Consider the following 23653-nt stretch of genomic DNA (forward strand, 5'->3'; position numbering starts at 1 on the left):
GAGCCATGTTCATGTGGCTGCATTTGTCTTTGCATCGACAGTTGTCCATGCTCTTTCTTACTTCTGCTCTCTGGCTGGTCATCCATTACTTCTCAAGCAGTGAGAGAAGCAAATATCTACTGTTCTGCTCCTCTCTATGGGTGTCAGGTGACTTTTTCTGCATGTTCTGTGACAATACATTCGTAAACTTCTGGATATCCACGCCTCTGTCTTCTTTGTCAAGCACAGAAACTGTGACAAGCCTGTTGATGGCCTTTACCTCAGTGACCTTCACCATGAGGGTAATCTAAGGAAATGACTCAAAAGCAGGCAGTCAATAGGGGAGGTGGGTATGTGGGAGGAGTAGGGTTTCTTAGGATGAAGAAAGTGTGATATTCCACAATCTTGAGGTTCTCAAGGAAGGCAAGGGTGCATTAATCCGACAGTTCACATGGCCTTCATCCAACCTTTGACTTGAAGTGATTGAGTCCAGTGTACACATGCGATGGAACCATTAAATTCTTCCAGTTTTCCACCCTCAACTGTGTTCTGGCCATCAGCACATCTCCCTCCCGTGTTGTCCCTTTCTAGAAAAAAATACAATCTATAATTTGTACCAAAATCAAAAAGCATATCTGTGGCAGAATCAGGGGTATAGGGAACCTTTACTGGGATCAACAACTGAATGACTGACCCAGAGAGAGGCTGCAGCTTAAAAACAGTGTTCTGTCTTTGGAATCTCATAGTAGTTGTAGGAACATGCTGAATTTCATGCTTTTTAATTTTCCTTGAAGAAGTTGACTAGAAAAAGGAACCATGGTGCTGAGGCACACACTTACCATCGTTCAGCCATGTATGGGATGGATTGGTCACTCTTAGTCTCCCAGTAGCTGAATTAAATGTAGCCATTTTTTTTTTTTACAAAGTAGCCACTGTAAATATATACCTATATATAATATTATATATTATTTATATATGAAAAGAAATGGTCCCACTTCTTTAAAAGCCCGTATTTTCCATTCTTATGCTCTGTGTGCTAGTCTTTTTAGGAAGTGATTCCTGCAGTGTGAGCAGTCAGTTCTCACAGCACCCTGGAGGTGATGCCTTCCTGTTTTCATTTTGTAGATGAGCAGACTGTGGAGTTCATTGTCCTTTGCAGGGTCACAACTCTTAGAGTGGCTGGGTTGGGATACCCTGGGTTGTCTATGATCTTGTTGTTTTAAGTTTTGTGTATCTGTTGTTTGTATTTTTTTGTTATTTATCATATTTGTGCTTTAATTTTACACATCAGCCATGGGTTCCCCCATTCTCCCCCCTCCCGTCCCCGCCCCCACCCTCCCCCCAGCCCCTCCCCTCCATTCCCATCTCCTCCAGGGCCAAGACTCCCCTGGGGACCCATCCAAACCTGGTGGATTCAGTACAGGCAGAGCTTCAAAGGTATAATATAATATAGAAGTATATGTAGTGGCATTCACTTCTTTCCCTTGTGTGTGCTTTGGCATGTCTGTGGTCTTATCATAGAGGGATCGACTGTTGCATCCTCCCTAAAAGTCCCTTTGTGTTCTTAGGGTCACTTCTTCTTCCTTCTCTTGCCCCTTAGGCCTAGTACCTGCCTCCTTCACTAGTTCCACCTGATGAAGCAGGCTCTAGTGTGGTACCCAAAGAAGCCCACAGTGCCTATAATTTCACAGAAAAGATGACCTCGGGGGCTTGGAATGATTAAACCTTACACAGCTGTTTTCTCCTATGCTTAGGTTCCTAAACTCCTGGTGTCTTGAACCCCAGACATGACATGTTTTCTATATATTCATACTTTGTATGAATTTGTAAATTGGGCACAGTTAAGAGACATCTGAATAATGGAAAAGAGCAATTATATTAATATATTGTAATCAAAGTTGGGTGAATGTGTGCTCTCTGTTTCTGTGTCTCTTTCGGCTCCTCTCTATACCTCCCTGTCTCTATGTCTCTGTCTCTGTGTCTGTCTTCCTCTACCACTCTCTGTGTGTGCCTCTCTCTCCATATCCATCCATCTCTCTCTGCCTCTATCTCTGTGTCTCTGTGTGTCTCTCTCTGACTTTGTATCTCTCTCTCTAATCTCTCTCCTTGTCTCTGTGTCTCTCTGCTCCTCTCTCTGTGTGTATGTCTCTGTCTCTGTGTCTCTCCGTGTGCCTTTCTTTGTCTTTATCATTGGACCACACTAATATTTTCAGACCTCTGTTGATGGTGGGGACTGTGCTGCAGTGCTTTTTAAACGGTACTTTATAAGGACCAGTGAGAGTCAAGCCAGGCACAGTGCCACACACCTGCAATCCCAGTACTCAGGAAGTAGAGACATGTGGATGAGAAGTTCAAGGACAGCCTTGACTACAAAGGAAGGTTCAGGCCAAACCTGGGCTACATAAGACCCTGCCCGAGACCTTCCCCCGTCAAAGTGAATAGTGGAAGTATTGGAAATGTAATGAATGACAAGGCCATGAGCAGGCTCACTGTGAACCAGCATCACATACTGTTGCTCAAATTTCTAAAAGGTCTTTTAATAAAAAACTCGGTACCAGATACCGGGGTAAAAGCTGAAAGATCAGAGAAGCAGAGCAAGCCACAGCCACCACCTCTGACCTCACTAACTCTTTAGCCTGAAAGAGCTCCACCCAAAGGGTCTCTAGCTGGAAGGGGCACTTCTGCCAAAAAGCCTTTCGTTCCTGTCTCCTCACACCTTATCTACCTTTCTCTGCCATCACTTCCTGGGATTAAATGTGTGTGTGCTTCCCAAGCAAAGGCATGAGATCTCAAATCCTGGGATTAAAGGTGTGTGCCACCACTGCTTGACTGTTTCTCTCCTAGACTGAGTCAATCTCATGTAGTCCAGGGTGGCTTTGAACTCACAGAGATCCAGACAGATCTGTGCCTCCCAAATGCTAGGATTAAAGGTGTGTGCCACCACTGCCTGGCCTTTATGTTTAATCTAGTGACTTGTTCTGTCAAAGTTTATTAGGGTACACAGTATATCACCACATCATACAGAGCAGGCTCCTTATTTATGGATCCTTATTTATGGTTTTCACTTCTAGTCATGCTCTCATCTTCCTGCCTCAGCCTCTCCAAGAGTGGGATCACAGGGGCATGCCACCATGCCTGTCTCCTTCCTTCCATATTAAACCCCTTGACCTGCCCTGCTCCAGAGGTCTGTGTAACTACATTTTGGGGACATCTAGAGAAGCACCAGACATCTTAGAGCAGACAGGGACTGAGCCTTGGGACTAGCACTGGTCTTGGCTCTATGTGGATGATGTCCTCTCTCTGTAACTGTGTCTGTGGTCAAATTGTCCCTTCTCAGAAAGACACAATCACACTGGATTAGGGCTCAAGAATAGCCCCATCTTAGCTCAAGTACCTTGTGAAGGGCTTCGCACCAGACAGCTTACATTCTGAGGTATACAGCACTGAACACACAATGCTGCAAAAGTTACGATGAACTTCACGCAAATTAAAGGAACATCCAGAACCTTCTACGTCATCTCTTTCCAGGAAGGACGGCAGCATTGTGCTCATCACTGTGAATCTTTTTCAAGCTGAGCTGAGTAAACACAGCCAAGTGGTTTTATTGGCACATAAAAGGTACATGGGCATGACAGTTTAGGGCTATGCACTCCAAATGAGCTGGACAACATGGTCCAGACTCTTTACATGGTCAGATCTTTGCAATTGGATAGTTCCACACTGACCATTGACTCATATCTGCTCTTTTACACTGTGATGTACACCTGTGACAAAAATTATACTTAGATGGCATGCAGCCACTTTCATAAAACAGACTGCATGTGTTCACAAACAAAAGACACAAAAAAAAAGAGACTGAGATGTCCACATGACTTCACCATGGTCATGGTTAGTTGGCTTATACATGAGATTTTTGTTTTCTTCCTTGTACATAAAAACCAGGAAGTTCTAGACAACCATTCCCACTTTTACAAATAGAAAACTCTGAAAAATGAATGAAGGTGAGTTTTTTTTGTTGTTTGTTTTGGTGAAAGTACTAGTTTTTTTTTTTTTTTAAAGTGTGTATATCTCTGAAAGTACTAATTAAAAAATACACGACTGTGAAATAGAGCACACAGTGAATTTCATTGTGGTAACTCTGGAGCACCTGTGTATAAGGGTCTCTTTGAAGGTTTTGCTGGAATTACAGGTGTGACATTTAATTCCCTTACACAAAGGTCTGGTGCAGGTGCTTGGAATAGTGTTCCAGGCAAATATCAGCCTCTGAGCATCCTGGAGTTGAAAACCAGGGCACAGAGAAAGAATTGCAAAGGTGAACGTGCTTTCCTTTGAAAACCTCTTCATTTTTTTTTTTAAACCATTTTTTTAACCTTTCCAGCTGAAGTTTTCTTTTGACATTAATTTCTATTCCTTTAGGGATTAAATTAGCAGAGCTTTTAATGCTCAAATTTTGGAATGTTACTAGAGGAATTATGACTTAAAAATATCAGCGGCAAGAAATTAAAGCTATTCTCTTCTCGTCATAAAATGTGGGCATAAAAATCTCTTCTGCTCTTCAGGCAAACTCAGGGACTTTGATAGGAAAGGTGCCTTTAATGACAAGCTTTTGAAGTTTGGAGAAGCCACTTGCTTAATGATTGCTGCGGCCCCAAGCGCTCATCAGCAACCTGCTGGCCGACCCAGCTGTCGCCTGCTTCTCATTTCAGCTGCTACAGGCTTTGCTCCCCTGCTCATTTAGACTCTGAACATCTGAGAGGCTCCTGGTCCTTCATCAATAAAACATTAAGTGTAATACCACAGAAACACGCCTTTTTGTTTCCTTATAAACACGGGGATCAAAAGCAAGCAGGGTAGAACTCTTAGAAGGGCTTGCTGTGATAATTGGGGAGGCTTCTCATTTGATTTTTCTCCTGTGTGGGATTTTGATTCTGCAGAGAGGCTGCAATATCGGAACTTTCACTGCCTTAGAGTGCAGCGTGCTATAATGGCATGCAGATTTGAGCTTCTCGCTGTATTTATGACTCATCAGAGGGATGGTTTGTGAAGATGCTGCTATTGAGGGGAGCTGGGGACCCTAAAGCTGTCAGAATGTGACTGTTAAGACTCTGTAATGTGAAGGAAGACAGCCCCACAGAGGAAAATAACAAGAGAAAGTGCATCATGGCTGGGGGCGGGGGCAGGGCTGGATGGTACAGGGCTACAAAGCAGTGTGGCTGGCATGGGCTTCCAAGCCACTGGGACAATGGCAGGAATGTTTTTTCCCTTTGTGGACTCCCTGAAACTGCTTGGCAGACAGGAGCCAACAGAGGCCAGAGACCAGAAAGGGAAGTGAAATGCTAAAGAATGCCTTGCAGCCAAGACTCACACTCTGTTTACATGGGGAAGCCATCTACTAGATGGACCTGGATTATGGCTCTGGGAGAGGTACCATCACAGATGACAGGAGGAGGGCAGGACAAAAGGTCCAGGTCCCTGACATGTGTCCAGCAGGGGCAAGCTATGAATATCTTTCATCCCTGGAGGGTGGGAACCAAGACTGAAATGCCTAGCTGGTGGGTAGTCCTCTGCTTATAGTCTGTTATAGACAGGAACTATGAATGAGGAGCCTCTGCCCAGACCTTTGACCTTAGGTATTCTGGGCTCAGAACTCTTCTCACATGTTAGTGCTTTTCTCTCTTTGAATCCTCCAGATTGTGAGCCAACCAAAGTGGGGGAATCTCTAGGACCCAGCCCAGGCCTGGCTCAGTGAAGGAAAAAGCAACCACCGTCCAGGGTGGGCTCTCGGCTACTGACTGACTTCAGCTTTGCACACCAGTGAATGTACTTGATTGTTATGATCTGTTTGCTTGCTTTCTTAAAAAAATTATGTGTATGTCTTTGTCAGTGTATGCCGTGTGTGTGTGTGTGTGTGTGTGTGTGTGTGTGTGTGTGTGTGTGTGTATGTGTGTGTGCAGGTACCTGTAGAAGGCAGAAGAGAGTGTTAAAAACAGGAATTACAGGCACTTGTGAGTCACCTGATATGGGTGCTGGGAAGGAAAGCTGGGTCCTCTGCAAGAGCTGTATTCACTCTTAACTGATGAGTCATCTCTCCAACCTCCTGATAGCTTACCTTTAAAATGATCCTTTTATTTCTGAGCCAGGATGACACTAAGGTCCTCTAACTGGGGACTTCCCTAATTAATCAGCTATGGAAAGCTGACAACCGGTCCACAAGGAACATTTCCTTCCACCCACAAAGAACTTGGCAACATGGCTGAGGACACATTTATTTCTATGAGTGAGGGCATTGTGTTACATGTTCCTTGTCTCCTATAAACCCAGACCCTGTATGAGGGTCATTTGTCTTTTGCCAAAGTTGCCAAAGTCAAACTCAGATAAAATCCTCTTCCAGTGTTTGGTGGCTGAGGAGAAGTCAGGAGACCTGGGTGTGTGCAGCCTGGAGGGGGTTAGGGATGGCCTGTGCATTTAGCTCTCCATGAGGCTCCTTGTTTCTTATCAAAGTGGCTGTTGATAGGGATGACTTTCTAGGCAAATGGTATCTTACAAAATTAGATAACAAAACAATGAATTCAGATTTACCCACAAATGCTATAGACCCGTGTTCAGAGACTGTCCCAGGGCTACAATTTGCATCCCCACTTTTTTTTTTTTTCTTAAAAGTTTCTTTTTCCTCCTCCTCCTCCACTTCCTCTCCTCCTCCTCCTCCTTCTCCCCTACCTTGCTCCAAGTGTATGTGCAATGGTGTACTTGTATAGGTCGGAGGTCAGCCTCCAGGAGTTGCTCCCCTCCTGTCATCATATGGGTTCTGGGTCAAAGTCAAATCATCAGTCCTGGTAGGTGCCCTTTACCTGCTAACACGCCCTTACACCTCCCAGTGGTTTTTCTTTTGGAGATAAGATCTCATGCAATTCAAGATGGACTATAACTTACTATGTAGACCAGGCTAGCCTTGGATTTGTAATCCTCCTGCCTCAGTCTACCACGTACTTGCTTTGTAGGAGAGTGTACCCAAAATTTTGGGCTGTGCCCAAAATTTGACCAGTGAGAATTCACATTATGTTTCATACTCCTCAAACATCAACTATTAAAAATGTCATTTCCTGAGGATGTGCTTCTCATTTTAGAGGTGGATCTGTGTACACTCAGACAGATGGGTTTCCGAGTGAGCCTGTGTCTCAAGTTGGAAATTAGCATGAATAATGACACTGCTTTTGCTAATTTGGCCTCTTGTGTGTAATACCAATGGCATACTAATGTCACAGGCATGGACGGTAAAGTGGCAGGTGGTCCTGTGACTTCAGGAGCCTAGAAATCATGGAACAGAACTCAGGAGGCAATGATGTCCATTCTTAACCTGTAGTTATGGTTCACGGTGCAATGATGGCTTTCACAACTGCTCTGCATTGGGATATCTTTTTAAATTGCTGTTATAAATGCCTCTCCTGAACCTTATACTTTCCTTGGGGAAGCACAGGGACTTGTGTTGTCCTGGCAGCATGGGAACCTGAGGCAGAGGGGCAGAAGGACATAATCTCAGCTCTGGCCTTAAAATTATTGGTCTTTGCTTGTGCCAGCTTAGACATTGTGTTCAGGTATGTATCTTGATTACTGAATTTCTTAGTGTGCCTGTGCATTTTGTCTCCAAGGCAAAGTCCAGGCTCTTCATCTTGCACTGGGATAGTTGTTCTATAAGCATGGTGGTTTTGTGGAAGAGTTCTCAGAGAAGAACAGGGGGACCAAGATGTTGTTAAGTCCATTATTCTCAAAGGAAACATAATCAGGGTTTTTCAAGATGTCATCAGGATGTTGCTCAGTGTGTTAATGACATTTCAGGCACTTTTCTACTCAATATGATGTCATGCTATCAATATGTGTGCTCCCGACCGTGGCTTAGAAGTGGTCAGACCTATATCAATATTCATTATTAGCTTAAAGTACATGGATAAACAAACCCAGTGCCAACTATTTCCTAGAAATTGATGTGATCTGTCCAGTGGGCATCTACTAAGAAGCAATCATTCACAGCTGGAATGTAACTGGAAACAGTTCACCCATTAAGCTTGTGTGCTGAGTCATTAGCCTCCTGTGTGCACTGCAGACCTTACCTGTGAGGAACTCCATGGCCAACAGCTCTGTGTGGGCTTGAGCATGTGCACAGTTGCAACTCATCATCTCCTGCCCACTACAAACACCTCCATCTCTACCTCCCTATCCCCTGGGGCTTCCCCATCAGCCCATGCTCATGCCATGTGCAATTTGGAAATTGCACAGTCCAAAGGCATTGGGGATCAGTGCTCTGTGGGGCATCTTGGATCAGTGAGGGACAGAGGTGCTGGGTAGTAACTCCTGTGCTTCCTCTGCCCCTCATCCCCACTCACGGCCTGCACAGATCTGGAAGGCGACCTACACCTAACCATGGTCAGCTTGAGGAAGCATTCTAATAGTGGATGTCTCTGTCTACTGCCTCTTACCCTTTCCTTCACTCAGACATCACCCTGGCTAAAAGTTATAGCATGAACAATGTTTGCCTCAGGCTCTGCTTTCTGGGAAACACACACACACACACACACACACACACACACACAACACACATACACCCCTCCACATGCACAACACACACACACACACATCACCCACACCACATACACACACACCACACACATTCACGTGCATGCACACACACTACACACACACATACCACATACATACACATTTCATGCACACACACAGACATAGACACACATGCACACTCACACACATGCACACATGCATATGCACATCTCCTGAAGGTCTTGGTGCAATGAGCCTGTCAGGGAAAATTACTTTCAGAAGTTGTGTCTTAGACTACTTCTCTTGCTTTTTAATGGATACTTGGAATATATTATCAAAAGGAACATTTAAAGGCACAAGCCTGGTTGATACTATCAGTTGTTTTAGCTCCTTTTAATTGAGGCTTCATTAAATTCTTATATGTTTTATTTTTATTAGTGAGCCTTGGTGAGGAAGGAAAACTTCATGTCTGAGTTTCATGGGAGTCATCTACAGATAGTTAACCTAGATCAGTGGTTCTGTCTAGGCCTCTCTGTCCTTCTATCCCTTCATGAAACTTCTTAGATATATCCTACTACCAATGTGGGGCTGAGCAAAAAGGGATTTCATTTCATTTGTTGTTGTTTTGAAGTCACATGGGTATTTAGCACACCTAATTGTAACTTAAAGTCCATATTAAAATTGGAGACTTTGAGGACTACATGATGAGCCTGAAAGCCTGGCCATTTATCATGGCAACAGCAAAGCTGAGTGCAGTGTCTTGTACCACAGAGGGTCCTCTGATTCTAGAAGAGGTCTCTTCAGATGACAATGGGGACATGGCTTGCACATGCTTCAAGAGGGAGCTGTGCACTGAATGAGGGCAGACATGGAGCTGGCTGCTGTAGCAGGGATGCTGACGTCAGATGGTGAAGGAGGAAGAGGCTACCAGTCTCCCAGTCACTCATCCTATGGAACAGGATGCCATGTCTGTGGGGGACAGAGAGCTCTAGGGGATCCCAAACATGAGTGTTTGATGAAAGTGATCTTGTTAGGATGGGATGGAGCAGGAGGTGAGCAGAAGAGGACCCAAATGAGAACACCTGGTCCAGTACCTTTGACAAAGTAGATTCTCCTGGGAGTAAATGCCAAGAGGTCCCAGGACATAGGTTTTGCTGTGGCTGAGGTGGAGGCTGAGTTTTGGCCTCCACAGCAACACCCCTGCCTCCAGAAAAGGCAATAAGAACTCTTCACGCACAGCAGCCTCTCTTGTGCTTGGCGTCCACAGCCTTTGTCTAACTCAAGATGCCCAAGAGCCACCTGAAAACACCCAGTCAGGTTTGTGCTAACAAAGGTTGTGAGAGGACATGCCCTCAAAACTCAGATCCACTAGTGTTTGCTTCTCTGGATTATTCTGAAACTACCTTTTCAATACCTGACTTCCACTGCGGTGATTTGGCAATTGGAGTGGTAAATTGAAACTAGGTATATTTACACAGAGTGACCTGTCTCTGCTGTCTTCATGTGCTGATATTATGTTATCTGGACTTCTGAGCTGGATGGCAGCAGTATTGGCATTCATGATACCATTGAATCTTTTCTGATTTCCTAGAAAAGGGACAGAATTCCTGAATCTGCCAGGGTTTGCCTGTTCACTGTGTTTGTTTCCTTTAGCACTTTAGGCAATTATAATAGATTACATCCTTAATGTTTTGTTCAGTGGGCAATGTAGTATCAGGATGATGATGTCATAGTTGGAGCTGCGGAGGATGGAGAGAAGAGCCAGCTCTTCTCTTGTCTTGGGGTAAGAGTCGGGGTGGAATGAAAAGGAGGCCTCTTTCCCAAGGGCAGGGGCTTCTAATACTTCATTAAAAACAAAAATTTCCCCCATTCTCTGTAGCTGGAGAGCTTTTCTCCAGGTTCCACTAAGCCCCGGCAGTCTGGTAGCCCACTTATAAAATAAACACACAGACGCTTATATTATTTAAACTGTTTGGCCTAATGGCTCAGGCTTCTCAATGTCTACTTCTTCTATCTTAGATTAACCCATTTCTATTAATCCATGCTTTGCCATGTGGCTCATGGCTTACCGGTACCTCACATCTCCCTTGTCATGGCGGTGGCTGGCAGTGTCTCCCCAGCCTTCCACTTCCCCGAATTCTGCTTGTCCCACCTATACTTCTTGCCTGGCTAATGGCCAATCAGTATTTTATTTATTAACCAATCAGAGCAGCACATTTGACATCCAGAACATCCCATGGCAATTCTCCTTTAGAGAATGACCTTTGTCTGTTCATCCACTCACTCACCCTGCCTATCCACTTATCTATCATTCATCCACCAATATCTGTCCATCTATCAATGATCCATTAACCTATCCACCCACTCATCCATCCATCCATTGACTCATCCATTGATCCATCCATCTATTCATCCATCCACCGATTCACCTATTGCCATCACCCACCCATCCATTGATCTACCTATTAAATGATCCATCCATCCATCAACCCATCCACTTATCCATCCACCAACACCTTCATTAATCTATCCATTTATTGATTCAGCCATTTATCCATTGATCCATCAATCCGTTCTTCCAGCTACATAGTCATTTGTTTCAGCATAGTTTAACTCTGGTACTTGTACTATATATAAACTTAAAAAATCTCACAACCATCCTGCATTTCAGCCTTTTGTTATTGTTCTGACCACTTCTTCCTATAATCCAAGTGTTCTAGATATGCCAAACCCATGGGTGCCAATGAGGTCACATGAGCTTTAAGACATGAATTCCCTTCTTTGTTTTCTTTAACTGTGGTGGTGGCTCAGGAGACATGTGACACATAGTATAAAGAGACACTCCTGTATAGTGGCTAAGGGCAGGGCCTGTGTGCCTGGCTTATGGGTTATAATCCTGGCTTAGCATTTTGCAGTTTTGTGACCTAGCACAAACTTCTGCTCTGTGTCTTAGGATACATCGGATGAGATGAGGCTGATAAAGCTGATGAGAATACATACCTCATTAAGGACACTGTCTGAATTCACAGAGTTGGCTGTGTCTGCCAGCCCAGGGCCTGTTCTGGACTGTCTGCTCCTTAGTCCAGGGACACTTGTCAGCCCATGTAGTGGGACAGTAAAGTAAACATGTGTGGGGACCAGACTCTGGGGATCTGGAAGCTTCTGGACACCCTCCACTGCACTCAGTCTTCCTTTGAAAATGTCACCGGGTCTTTGAAACAAGATGATTTCAATGATGTACTTTTTTCTGTCAGGATCATTTTCTGATCTGAGATGGCATCTCCCATGACATCTATCACCTCCATTTTATTTCCATTATCCAAGAACAGACATAAAAACCCCATCTTAGAAATCCTGAAAGAATGACTCTTTTTCTTCCCTGTGCACATTTCATTCAGTCTTCCTCTGGTTTCTAAAATGTGATCTTTTATGGAGTTGGGTGGCATTTGTGGCATCTGAAAGGTATTGGTATTTAAGGCATTTAAAGCTGATGGGGCTGGGCCTGCACCCTCTTTGCACTTGTATCCCATTTAATTTGTCTTTATTCTGCCCTGAAAATCTCACCTTTCATTCTGCCCAATTACTCTTTTATCTCCATTCATCTCTGAATTATTAAGGGAGGTCTTGGATAGTGGGCTTGCTTGTGCCCAGAGTGGCAGCTGCGTCCCTGATTTGGGTGGTTCAGTTTCCACCAGGAACCATGCATTTACCAGCTTTGTATGATAGAGGACAAGAGGTGCCGCCAATTAAGGACAGACAAAAGAAATGGCTGTTGATACCCATACATCTGCTCCAGGCAAGGAAAGTACTATCTGGTTTAAATTGAGCTGGCTATGTTACAGCCTCTGCCAGGTAGGGGATGAATGCATGGCAGGAACAATTGATGTCTGGCTGGAGGTTGAACACTGGCAAGTCTATCACTGTGGGAACTCAAAGGTTCCAAATTCAATATGAAGAAGGGACTAGCTTTCTGTGAATTTCCCCATCTCCTCGTCCTCCCTCCCTGTTCCTTGCAGAGAGGGGCTTGTCTCACTGGGTGGAGCACAGCATCTCTAGTTAGGTGGATGTTTGCTTTCAGCTTAGCAAGGTTGTGGGCTGAGGGTGTTGGTAACATACTGGGGGTTGCCCTTTGGTGTGCTGTCTTGAGTAATCATCTCCTCAGAGCAGTAAGCATTCGCTGGACATTCAGCTGTACTGACATTCGTATTTATCATTGACTCTATTTGTTCACACCGATTAGAACCTGGATGATCCATGTTTCTGAGTCATCATTGACTAATGACCCAAAAATTCCTTATGACAACATTGAGCACTGAAGCACACTGATTCCCCTCCTAGGAGATTGTTGGTAGGTTGGTCTTGGACCCATGTGTGAACTCCAAAGTCATCATTACTTCTTGGGATCACTTATGGTGGCTTGTCCTTTCTGGTGGCTGTCTGTCTTTCTAAGACCCCTTTACTGTGGTTATGTCACAGTGGTAATTTCTACAGGACACCATTGGCTCCATGCTTCCTACTGGCCCCATTTCCTTCTTCTGGAAATTAGAGTCATTGCAACCTCTTCCTGTCTTCTCAAGTTGATGCTTCCTGACAATGGTCAAACACTTGGACTGACAAGATGCATCTTTCTCCATGGGTCAGAATAACTGCACAGACCATAATGAATGTTGAAGAGACATGCTTTTTGCTTATATGTGTGTTATGTTCCTCATATATCTTGAGAACGCTCGCTCAAGGAATCTCCCAGACTGATGCAAATCTAACCTTAACAGTTATTTCTTTAGACTGAGTTTAATTAGGGATGACTAAAATTCACTATATACCTGAACAAATATGTCAAAGAATAAAAGAAGATATTAAAAGTAGCTCATAATGTTTTTCATACTTCTTGCCAAACTGGACAAATGGAAATACCCAGGACAGACATAGTCAATGATAGATAAAGTGGATCAGTAGTGTGAGGAACAATCAACATAAGAGTCCCTACAATTAACATAAGAGTCCCTCATGCCTGATATAAGAACAGAGTAGTGTGAGACCAGCCTCGGCCGCTCTGGGGTTGGTACATGGCCTTGGCTACTTTTCTCCTATTTGGATGAGGTTGCGCTCAATCAACGGCCCTTACCGTCTGGCTTTTCATGCAGCTTCTGAGTTGTGTACAGCCAGCAGTGGGCACTGACCAGGGAGGCGGTAGGCAGCTTCAGTAGGTCCTGGTTTGGAGTCACTGTTTCATGGTCTCAAGAGCACTGTGCTTTAACTCTCAAGTTACAGTAACTCTGAACTTAAGGTGATAAAAGAGATATTTGAATTAACAGAAAAGACAAAAAAATAGTTCTAAATACATCTGATCATTTTTTCTATTCTCTTAAATTTTTTTTCTTTCTTTCTTTCTTTCTTTTTTTTTTTTTAGAGACAAAGTGCTGGAGCGACCAATGGAAAAGATAAGACATCAGGAGATAATGGTAAGATGGCAGGAAAGGTCCTGCTGCCTGTCCACCCCCCATCTGCATCTCCCTGGGCATGCATAACTCTAAACCATGCCTTCCACCCAAAGCAGCTTGCTATTTACGCCTGTGCTTCAGTTTCGAGTGGCTTTTAGCAACTCACAGTGAGCCCTGTGGTCCAGCTTTACAAAGAAAAGCCGAGCAAGCTAAATGTGATGCTCAGAGCAGTCTCTCTCTCAGAAGAGGACTCCCATTTTGGGCGACATGTTAATTACAATGCAAATATAGTTCTCTGCTTTCTTCATTAGGGTTGGTGAGAATCCACCCGAGTTGTTGCGAGGCTAAAATGAGATCAAATGAGATAAGTGCTTTGCAAACTGTGAAGTGTTCAACTCCTAGAAGGAAGGTGGGAACTGGCTTCTGCCCTTCCCAGTGCTCGGAACCCAGTGCTGCGCTCAGAGGTGGAGCTGAGGCAGGAGTCTTGCTTTTACTGCAGAGAGTCACCCACAAATAAAACCATAGGGTGCTGGGAACATGCGCCTCCCTTCTCTCCAGGCTTCACTGGGAACAATCTTTAGTTGTGGGAATGAGCTTCGTATTTTTATGGAAATGAAAGACTGGTTTGGAAGAGCTAGATTTGGGACAGAGGACACTGCATAATAGTGAGCCCCTTTATCCACAATACCTGGGGACACTACAGTGTTACTTTGAGGACACTAGATTCTGGATGTTCTTAAATTTTATGAATTACAAAATGTGGTCTCCTTTTGTGGAAAACCCCTGCTGCTCCCACTGAGTGGTAGAGATGCTGGTGTCCACCAAAGTGTGGATCACAGATGAGACCCAAGCGGAGAACATCCTGCTGTCTTGTCCTGGTCAGGACCAGGGCTGTGGAGGTGACAGTGACCTTCTCAGAATGGGGGGTGAGAAGGAAGGATGGTGGGTCTTCCCAAACCCAAAGGTGCCTCATTTTACATCCAGAAAATTTCTGTCTCCTGTGCAGGACTGAGGGAGCATGTGGGACACTGGCAAGGAGATCAGAAAGCTGAGGAGAGAGCAGGAAAGAGTTTAAAAGGGAGGAGGAAGGTTGGAGCTATTGGTTTAAATGAGGAAAGGGCATCTGTCTGTCACACAGAACTATCCCTAATTGAGGCTCTCACTGATTTTCCTGGTCACACAGTTATATCCACCTGTCAACTGAGGTTTGTATCCATAGACTCTCACAGCATCAGGACTACAGTTTTACCATCCAAGTACTCCTCAGGGTCACTAACTTGTTACTATAACTTCACTGTAACCTTAAGAGTACCAGAAGATCTCACAGACCTTTAGTGCATCTTGGCTTAACTGGTGATGGTTTCTCTTCTGGAAATGAGAGTAGAGCAAGTTTTAAAAGTTTGTTTACCACTAAATAGGAATAAACACTCTACCTGTTAACACAAGGAATTCTTATTTATGAAAAGCTCCTATTTTCAAAGCTCAAACATATCTAGTGCAAAGAGCAGTGGGGGTTTTATATCTCTTGCAAATGTGTGGCTAACAGAGGCCAGCTGAGCTTCTCTACCTGCTTACGTGTGCCTGTTGCAATGCCTTATGATGTGTAGCTTCTGGAAAATTCCACCATGTACCTGGGAGAGAACACAATTTTAAGAAGGAAATAAAACCTTTTATGATCCAACTGCATCTTTTATAATATCTTTCATGAGATTATTCCTGGCCCATACTTTGAGCCTGTTCCTGTTCCAATATGAGCCCTGGATACCTGAGTAGCTTGGAGCCTGATGGTGAGGCATGGTGATGGCTGAGTTGGCACCAAGCTCTCCTATGACCCATGCTACTGTATACTGGCTTTTTCCTGCCATGCCACTGGTCCTTTGAGGCATGTCTGCATGCCTGGCTTTTGTACCCACAGGCAGGATTGGCTTTTATGAAGGATGCACCTTTCTGTCATTCAAAAGATGGAATTTCTGCCAGCTTTAAAAATACATTTTTATTATTTAATAATTATTTAAATTTTTGAGTTAAAAGTTGGTTCTCATCAGTAGACATGGAGCGAGCCTCTCTTGGAGGCATAAAAATTAATCAAATGGAAAAAGTCAAGATGCTGTGAATAAGGCCTTTCATTACAGAAACCTAGATATTAGAGGAGATTTGCTTCTAAGTGGCAAAAAGGAATTAGAGATTATTTGATAATTGTAGGATAATGGCACTGTATAAATCCATATTATTATAAACAAAATATACCTTACTTTGAGGAAGAGCAGTTCTTACATATATTTGTATATGATACATTATTATATTAGTAAGCTTTTTGGAGGCTTTTATCTCTAAAAATGAGCAAAGACAATAAAGGCTAGCAATAGTCCAAAGACTGCGCTAAAATGTTCCAGAAGGAGAGTAGAACAAATTTCCCCAAAGAATCCAAGTTACTCAACTTCTTATTCTCAAATTCCTGGATCTTGGAATTTCTGTTTTAGCTTAATATTAAATCATATTAAAATTCAAATTACTTCTGGAAATTGTCAGAGCAATTATCAAGGGAGATCTATTATGGTAATGTATGTTTCCTGTTAATATCAAATGAAGCTGCCTACACGTGTTAAAGGAGCAAGGACCCATGAGAACAGACACATGCAGCATGAAATACTGAAAGACTCTGAGAGCCACATGGCACAGCAGTCCTTAATGTCAAAAGCAGGATTTCCCAGTTCTATTAGCATCTACAAGCCAACATGCTATTGTTCTAAATATGGATTTAGTTGAGGCCTTTGTTTGAAAGATAAGGCTGTGACAACATTGGGAGTGACCTGTGGGTCTTGGAATGGTTTGCATCAGAAAACATGGCTGTCTCAAAGCTTCAGAAGGGGATTGCCTTCTGGGCTCCACTGACACTATGTACTTAAGGATATCCCTAGAGGGCCCTTGGCTAGGGATAGGTTTCCAGCAATTCTTGTTGTAGCTATCATCATAACATCTACTGACACAGATTATGACACCTATCCATTTTTTTTACTGTCCTGGACACCCCCAAAGTCTTCCCCACTCTCCTGAGACATCGGCCCACTGAAGCCCAATGTCCCCCGTGTTTCAAGACTTTGTACAGTCATTTGATGTATGGTGGTAAATTTACAATTTTAATTTAAAGATGTTTATTTTTATTGTTTTTAATTATTTGTGTGTGTGTTGGGAGTTGTGCACATGACTGCAAGTATGTGCAGAGGCAATAGATCTCCCTGGAGCTAGAGTTACAGGTGTTTGTGAGCCGCCTGATGGGGGTTCTAGGAATATAACTCAGGTCATCTGGAAGAACAGTAAGTTCTCCTAACCACCTCACCACCTCACCAGCCCATGGTTGGCAGGTTTGTTGTTAATATTAGTATTATAATTTCTTTGGTGAGTATATATGCTCTTGTGTGTGCAAGTGCATGTGTGTGGAGGGCATCTTCCTCCACCTTTTTTTTTTTTCTTTGACAGAATCTTTCACAGGCTGGAGCTCACTGATTTTGCCAGGCTGGCTGACCAGTGAGTCCAGGGGATCCATCTGTTTCCATCTCCTCAGAACTTTGTATACATCACTACCACCAAGCCTCGAAAACTAACATGAGTCCTGGGGATTGAACTGTGTCTTTCACACGTGTTCAACAAGGACTTTTACCAGTGGAGTCATCTCTTCAGCCTGGGCACTGGAATATGGGTGACCTAGAGATTTCCGTGGCTCTATGGACAGAGCTCCCAGGCTATCTGCTGAATCAGGCCCTGGGAATCACTGCTCCTGATGTAACTTTCCACTTTAGTGAAATGAGAGTTTATGGCCCCAGTGACAAATCTCTGTAGTCTAGACAGCAAAATTAAATCCAAACATATTTATAAGCACAGATGCTGTCTGAATGCACACAACTCATTATGGATCACCTATTTATTCTTGCAAAATACTGTCTCTTTCCTGGGTGTTTGATGTGGAACCTGATGTGGGTCTCTCAGACAGACTTGGGTTAAGTTTCTGTACTCACGAATGGAAGAGGAGAGACAGGGAGAGAAGAGAGCAGCTGCAGGGGGACTTCCCATCGAAGGAGAGATTTATGAGTAATAACCCTTCAGAAAGGCTCTGCTGCTCGCCCAAGCTAAATTGAGTTTCTAAAACTAGGACAGAATTCTCCTGACTTACTGAGCTATGATGAATTGTTTCTAAAGACTAGGCAAATAAACCCACATGATTCGAGAAAAGAGCAGCTTCCTGCTCTGAGGGGCAGTGTCATGTCACTCCTTGGGGGTCATCCTAGAGTTGGGGTTTCTTTAATGAGAGTGAACAGTGCAACCAAACCTCAGGCTTGTCACCCAGAGGTGAGTCTTTTCTTTGGAGGTGATGCTGTCATTGTGAAGTTTCTAGTATCTGTGAGGCTAAGCAGGGAGAAGGTGAGATTTTCCCTGATTGTGTGGTCACTGACAGTGAAGGAAGTGCTCGCTCTGTTATATCAGGTCTGTCCTCTTCCTATTTTGAATACAATCTAAATCATAGGAATTCAAGCTTACTTTATCTTTACTTTTGAGAGAATCCACCACTGGTACTCAAGAGAATACTTCTCTTATTTTTCTGTTATCAAGTAGGTGGGGCGAGTGATTGAGGACCCACCTTAATGCACACATAGACGTGTACATTACCATTAAACTGAGTGTGAGAGCACACGTAGGAAATGGAACTCAAACACGCATGCTGCCTGCACTTGGCCCTGAGTTGTGATGTCGCCCACTAGCCACCAACAGTCTTTTCTTTGTTCTTGGTGCATGACAGGTTATCAAGACCCACATACTGATGTGGGCCGATTGTGCCTAGGATCTGTTTAACCCCTCACTATTTGATTCGTACAAGCATGGGGTGTGAGGTCTCACCAGCAAGGGTGGGCAAGAGGTGACAGAGGGCTTATTCCCACGTTCAGGAGAGAAGACTGTTGTTGGAAGGTGCTGCCGAGGTGATGTTCCATTTATGTCTAGAATGGCTGGCATGGAAGGCACGAGGAAGAGATGTGATTTCTGGAAAGGCTCTTGAGTGTCTGTGACCCTGGATGCTTCTATGAGTCATGTGTCTGTTCTCAACTTTACATAAGGCACAGAGACAGGAAGACACAAGCTGCCTGGGATGCAGTTTTGGTGTTAGGAGTCGAGGAGGGTGGGGGGAGCATGTCAGTGCATTTGGAAGGTGGGTAGAGACTGGACTCCTAGCTCTCACCAGGGAGTGGACTCCATATGCTCTTTTAGAAAGGGACAGAGACAACCTCAAGCACACTCCAGAAAGATGTTGCTTTATAATGCAGACTGCACCTGGCTACAGAAAACTCCCCTCCACGAGGTCACCAATTTCTACTCAGGCCATTGAGCCTTTTCTGTCTCTGCCCTGTGCTGCAGAAGCCAGGAGCCCCTGCAGGAGGACTTGGGAGTGCAGCTGTGCATACCGCAAACACAGCAAGCATTTGAGGTGGAAATCAAAACACGCTGGTCTCCATCTAGGCTCTCCTGTTGCATTTCCTTCTTCTTTTTTTTTTTTTTTATTTGAAACAATCAGTTTACATGCACACATGCACACACACACACACACACACACACACACACACACACACACACACACTGAGAATTTCTGAAACTCAGAGATTAGTCCTTTGTGCTGTTGCCTCCAAGGCCTCTACAAAATCTGTATTCCAGGAGGAGGGGATGGATGTCCAAGGTTGCTTCTAATATTGATCCAGATGGGGAAAGAAGGAAATTGGAATTGCTTATTAAGCCAGGCCTTCAAGCTATCAGCATCTGCAAGCAAGCCTGCTTCAAGTGTCGTATTGTTGAATGAGTGGCTGATTCTGTGTGAAGGTTGTCTCAGGGATTAGTACTGACCAGGTTTATTGCCATCAATCTGAGTTAGCAGAATGACTTCTGAAAAGCTGTTTTGCCCTTTGGGTTGAGGAATGTAGTGACTTTGGTGCTGGAGAAACTCGATGCTTCTCTTCTTTGGAATGATTCGACATGTTGTTAACCATGTGGAGGGATGTGCTGGCCTCTCATCCTCTATCCTTCCTCCTCTGCCATCTTTGTTCCTGGTTTCCTCCCTTCCTTTCTTCCTTCCCTCCCTCACCAACTTCCTTCCTTGTTTCCTTTCCTTTCTTCCCATCTTTTGCCTTTTGACACTGAGCATTGTGTAAGAGAACCAGGCCAGCTGCATATCAAACCACATTTCACATCATATGTGTTAACGAGAATCCAAAGTGATAAATCATGCTCAAGAATGCTGTTGGAGATCTTTCTAAGCCCACAAAAATATCATGACCTGGGAAGATATTGACCTCTGCCCTTTGGAGCTCTTTCCCAAACAGGAGATAGAGCAGCTTCACGTTCCACTTGTCAATTGTTTGGTCAAATGAGAAAAATACAATAATTTAGACATCTTAATTTAGTCTTCTACAGCTCTAGGGCTGGGCACCACCTCTGTCTATGAAACAGCACATGCTTTTAAATGAGCTGGCCAGTTTTGTAAACAGAAGGACTATTTATTGAAAGCAGAACAGATGGTGACTTGGTTGCTTTAAATTTCATTGTCCCATACGGGGTCAGAACAGAGGGGACCTCTCCCCCAACTCTGTACCCCAAACTGGCCTGATGGGGGATTTGACCATTTTCTTTCTTCTCATCTGAAGTCAGACGATGTCTTAGCTTTGTTTGTAATGTGGATGGTGGCATGCTGGGCTAGAGCAGGCACCCTATCCAGACCAGTGCCTCCTCTGTGTCTGATCCTACAATTTGTATGGAAATGGTGTTTCCTTTGTGCTTGCAAATCTCTCATTTTTTTTTTTTCCTGGTAGGTGAAGCAGTCCTAATCTTATTTAGAGGATTGATTTTTGCAGGCAGCAGTTTCCCAGAGGTGAGAAGCAGTTTGTGCTGCAGCCTGGGCTATGTGATAAGGTGGTTCAGATGAGTAGGTTTCACACTAGGGAAGTTTGGCAGGGAGCAGCAGACATGTGGGAATGCTGGGGCACCTCTGCAATGTCAGCTCTCAGCAGGTTGCAGTGTCTGATGTCCTTAGAGAGTGGGTCTCCCTCATGGGCTGGACCTGTGTCCCCAGCTAACTATGCAGGAATGGATGGAAGCCTGGCCACCACAGTGTCTCTGGGGGTGAATAGAAGCTGGTCCATTCTAGTTTCAGGCTCCAGGAAGGAAGGTTCAGAAATTATAAGAGAACACTCTCTAAATACACCTTTGGGGAAAGCCCTTGGGGACTGTTGGGAGCTTATGTAAATTTCTCTCAACTAAGTGACTGGTTTCTATAGCATTCACAATGAATAACAAGTCAGTTTCTGATCAATATTAATTAATCATGAAGACTGGGCTCAATATTTTTGTTCTATCCAATCAAGAAATGGTGTATTTCAATCTTCTACAATCTTATTCTCCCCTAAAAGGGAGTCTCTCTGATTCAGAAAGTGACCAATTTTCATTAGCTTTAGTCAGGCTGAGAACCAAGTTGTCTGTCAATCATGTTTTTAAGGATTACTTAAAAATGAGATGGTGGAGTCTTTGACCCTATGCTAAAATCAAGCCCAGTAGACTAGCTTCCAGCACTATGGCTTTGTCTTGTAGGTGGCAGGGGTGTGCAGTTGTCCATACACCTCTTATGGGCATCTGGATTGCAGAGACCATGATAAATATACAACAGGCTTTTCTTGAGAGTTCCACAAGTCTACCTGGGCTCCAATTCTGGAAGGAACAACCCGAGCATCCCTTGTTTAAAAATAATCAGAGCATCAAATCACATACATCATCTGGGTGGAGGTGCTTTTCACAACCCTGCTATCTGCTTATGAGGCCAACTCATGATGGGCATCATATCCAAATTTTATTTTTAAAAATCCAATTAACCATACAATACTCATTTCAGAATCTATTTTCATTGTCTCACTGCTAAGTTGCTATCTTGGTTCAACATAGAGATAACTAGAAATTTCTTGGCATTGACAATTAACTCAAGGACTTGAAATGGATGGTGAAAATGGTTTGTTCTTCACTCAGAACACTGCACCAAAGTGTGCAGCTCAATAAATCCAAACCCTGGGGTTCCCTTTGGATACCTGTGAATCTGCATGGGACTCTGTCTCAACAAACAAAAATAAAAACAACCAAGAGGCTGGGGAGATGGACCAGTCAGTAAGATGCTTACTTATACATGCATAAAGACCTGAGTTTGGATCCCGAGTATCCATGTAAAAGCTGGGCGTTGCAGCATGTGCCTGTAACTCTGGCCCTGAGGCAGAGACGTGGAGATCCCTGGGGTTTGCTGGCATGGCCAAATTGGTGAGCTCCAGATTCATTGAGACACTCTATCTCAAAAAATAAGGTGGAGAGTAACCAAGGAAGATAGCAGACATTGACCTCTGACCTCCATATACATGTGTGCACACATGCATGTACACCTTCTACACATTTGTGAGGATACACATGTGTCATACACACGCGCGCGCACACACACACACGCACACACACACACACACGCACACGCACACACACACGCACACACGCACTCACACACTTTCACATACTCATGTTGCAGTGGTGGAATTGGTAGGCACACCCAGGCTTGACTGGGAAACGGAGAGAGTTCAGAGGGTTGCCATTGAGTTAAAGGAAGCAGAGAACAACACTGGACTTCACGTTTGGATGCTGATTCTTTGGCTATTTGATCACACAGAGGTAGACAAGACACTCACAATACACCCTGGTGCTTATAGAGCTCAGGGTCAAGTTGATCCCTACATGAGCACTCCCTGTCACACGGAGGGGACTCTCCTTGAAGAGGTACAAGTGGCATTGAATGCTCCTACAACAAGAGCTTTCCTAAAAGAAACTGAAAAACTCTCAGAACAGGAGGAATGCATTCAACAGAGGGAAAGCCAAATCAAGGAAGATGGAAGGGAATATTAATTGGGTTCTCATTAATTTCCCAAATGAGGTGCAGAAAGCCTGTCTGCTATTTTTATTTTAATGAGCTTGGCTGAGACTCCTGGATCCCTGTAGGTGCTGGATGGGGCTTTATCTGATTTCTTGCTTGGATCACACCTTGTGGTAGATTAAAGATGGCCACTAATTATTTGACACCTGGCAGAGTTTGCATGTGGATGGGTTCTGTAGCTCCTGAGACCCTGAGAAGCCCCAAAGAGGATGCACGTCAGTTTCTGGGCCCAGCCTCAGGATCGGCAGCTTCTGTTTCCCTGCTTGTGAATCATCCATGGGAAAAGCCAGTTGTCCTGTAAGAAACGCAGCTACCCTGGACCTCCAGGCTTTGAGGAGGCCCAGGCTAGTGATATGGAGTAGTCTCATGTATGAAAGCCATCTGTTCATGGCTACCCCAGCCATGGATGAAGAGCCATGGTGAAGAGTACTTCAGACAGCCTGCTTGGCTCCCCCTATCTTCTCCCCTCTCCCTTCTCTTCCATTTCTTCTGTCCTACCTTTCTCTTCTTTCTCCTCCCCTTTCTCATTTTGAATTTCTCCCTCCTCTCCCTCCTTATATCTTGTCTTTTACTCCCTTCCTTCCTTCCTTCCTTCCTTCCTTCCTTCCTTCCTTCCTTCCTTCCTTTCTTCCTTCACTAATTCACTTATTCATTCAATATTCTCTTATCTACTGTGTACTACAATCTAATCAGAGCT

At 44.1% G+C, this 23653-nt stretch overlaps 1 protein-coding gene across 1 annotated transcript in view; it reads left to right on the forward strand.

Annotated features, from left to right (window-relative positions):
* Pcp4 (Purkinje cell protein 4) overlaps positions 1–23653 on the forward strand; it is a 60825-nt gene that overhangs the window by 15058 nt on the left and 22114 nt on the right. Inside the window, exon 2 of the mRNA XM_036203832.1 lies at positions 13940–13991. Within this exon, the coding sequence (XP_036059725.1) occupies positions 13940–13991 (52 nt within the window). The remainder of the gene's footprint in view (positions 1–13939; positions 13992–23653) is intronic.

Source organism: Onychomys torridus, chromosome 12 (genome assembly GCF_903995425.1).
Source record: "Onychomys torridus chromosome 12, mOncTor1.1, whole genome shotgun sequence".
Taxonomy (NCBI): Eukaryota; Metazoa; Chordata; class Mammalia; order Rodentia; family Cricetidae; genus Onychomys; species Onychomys torridus.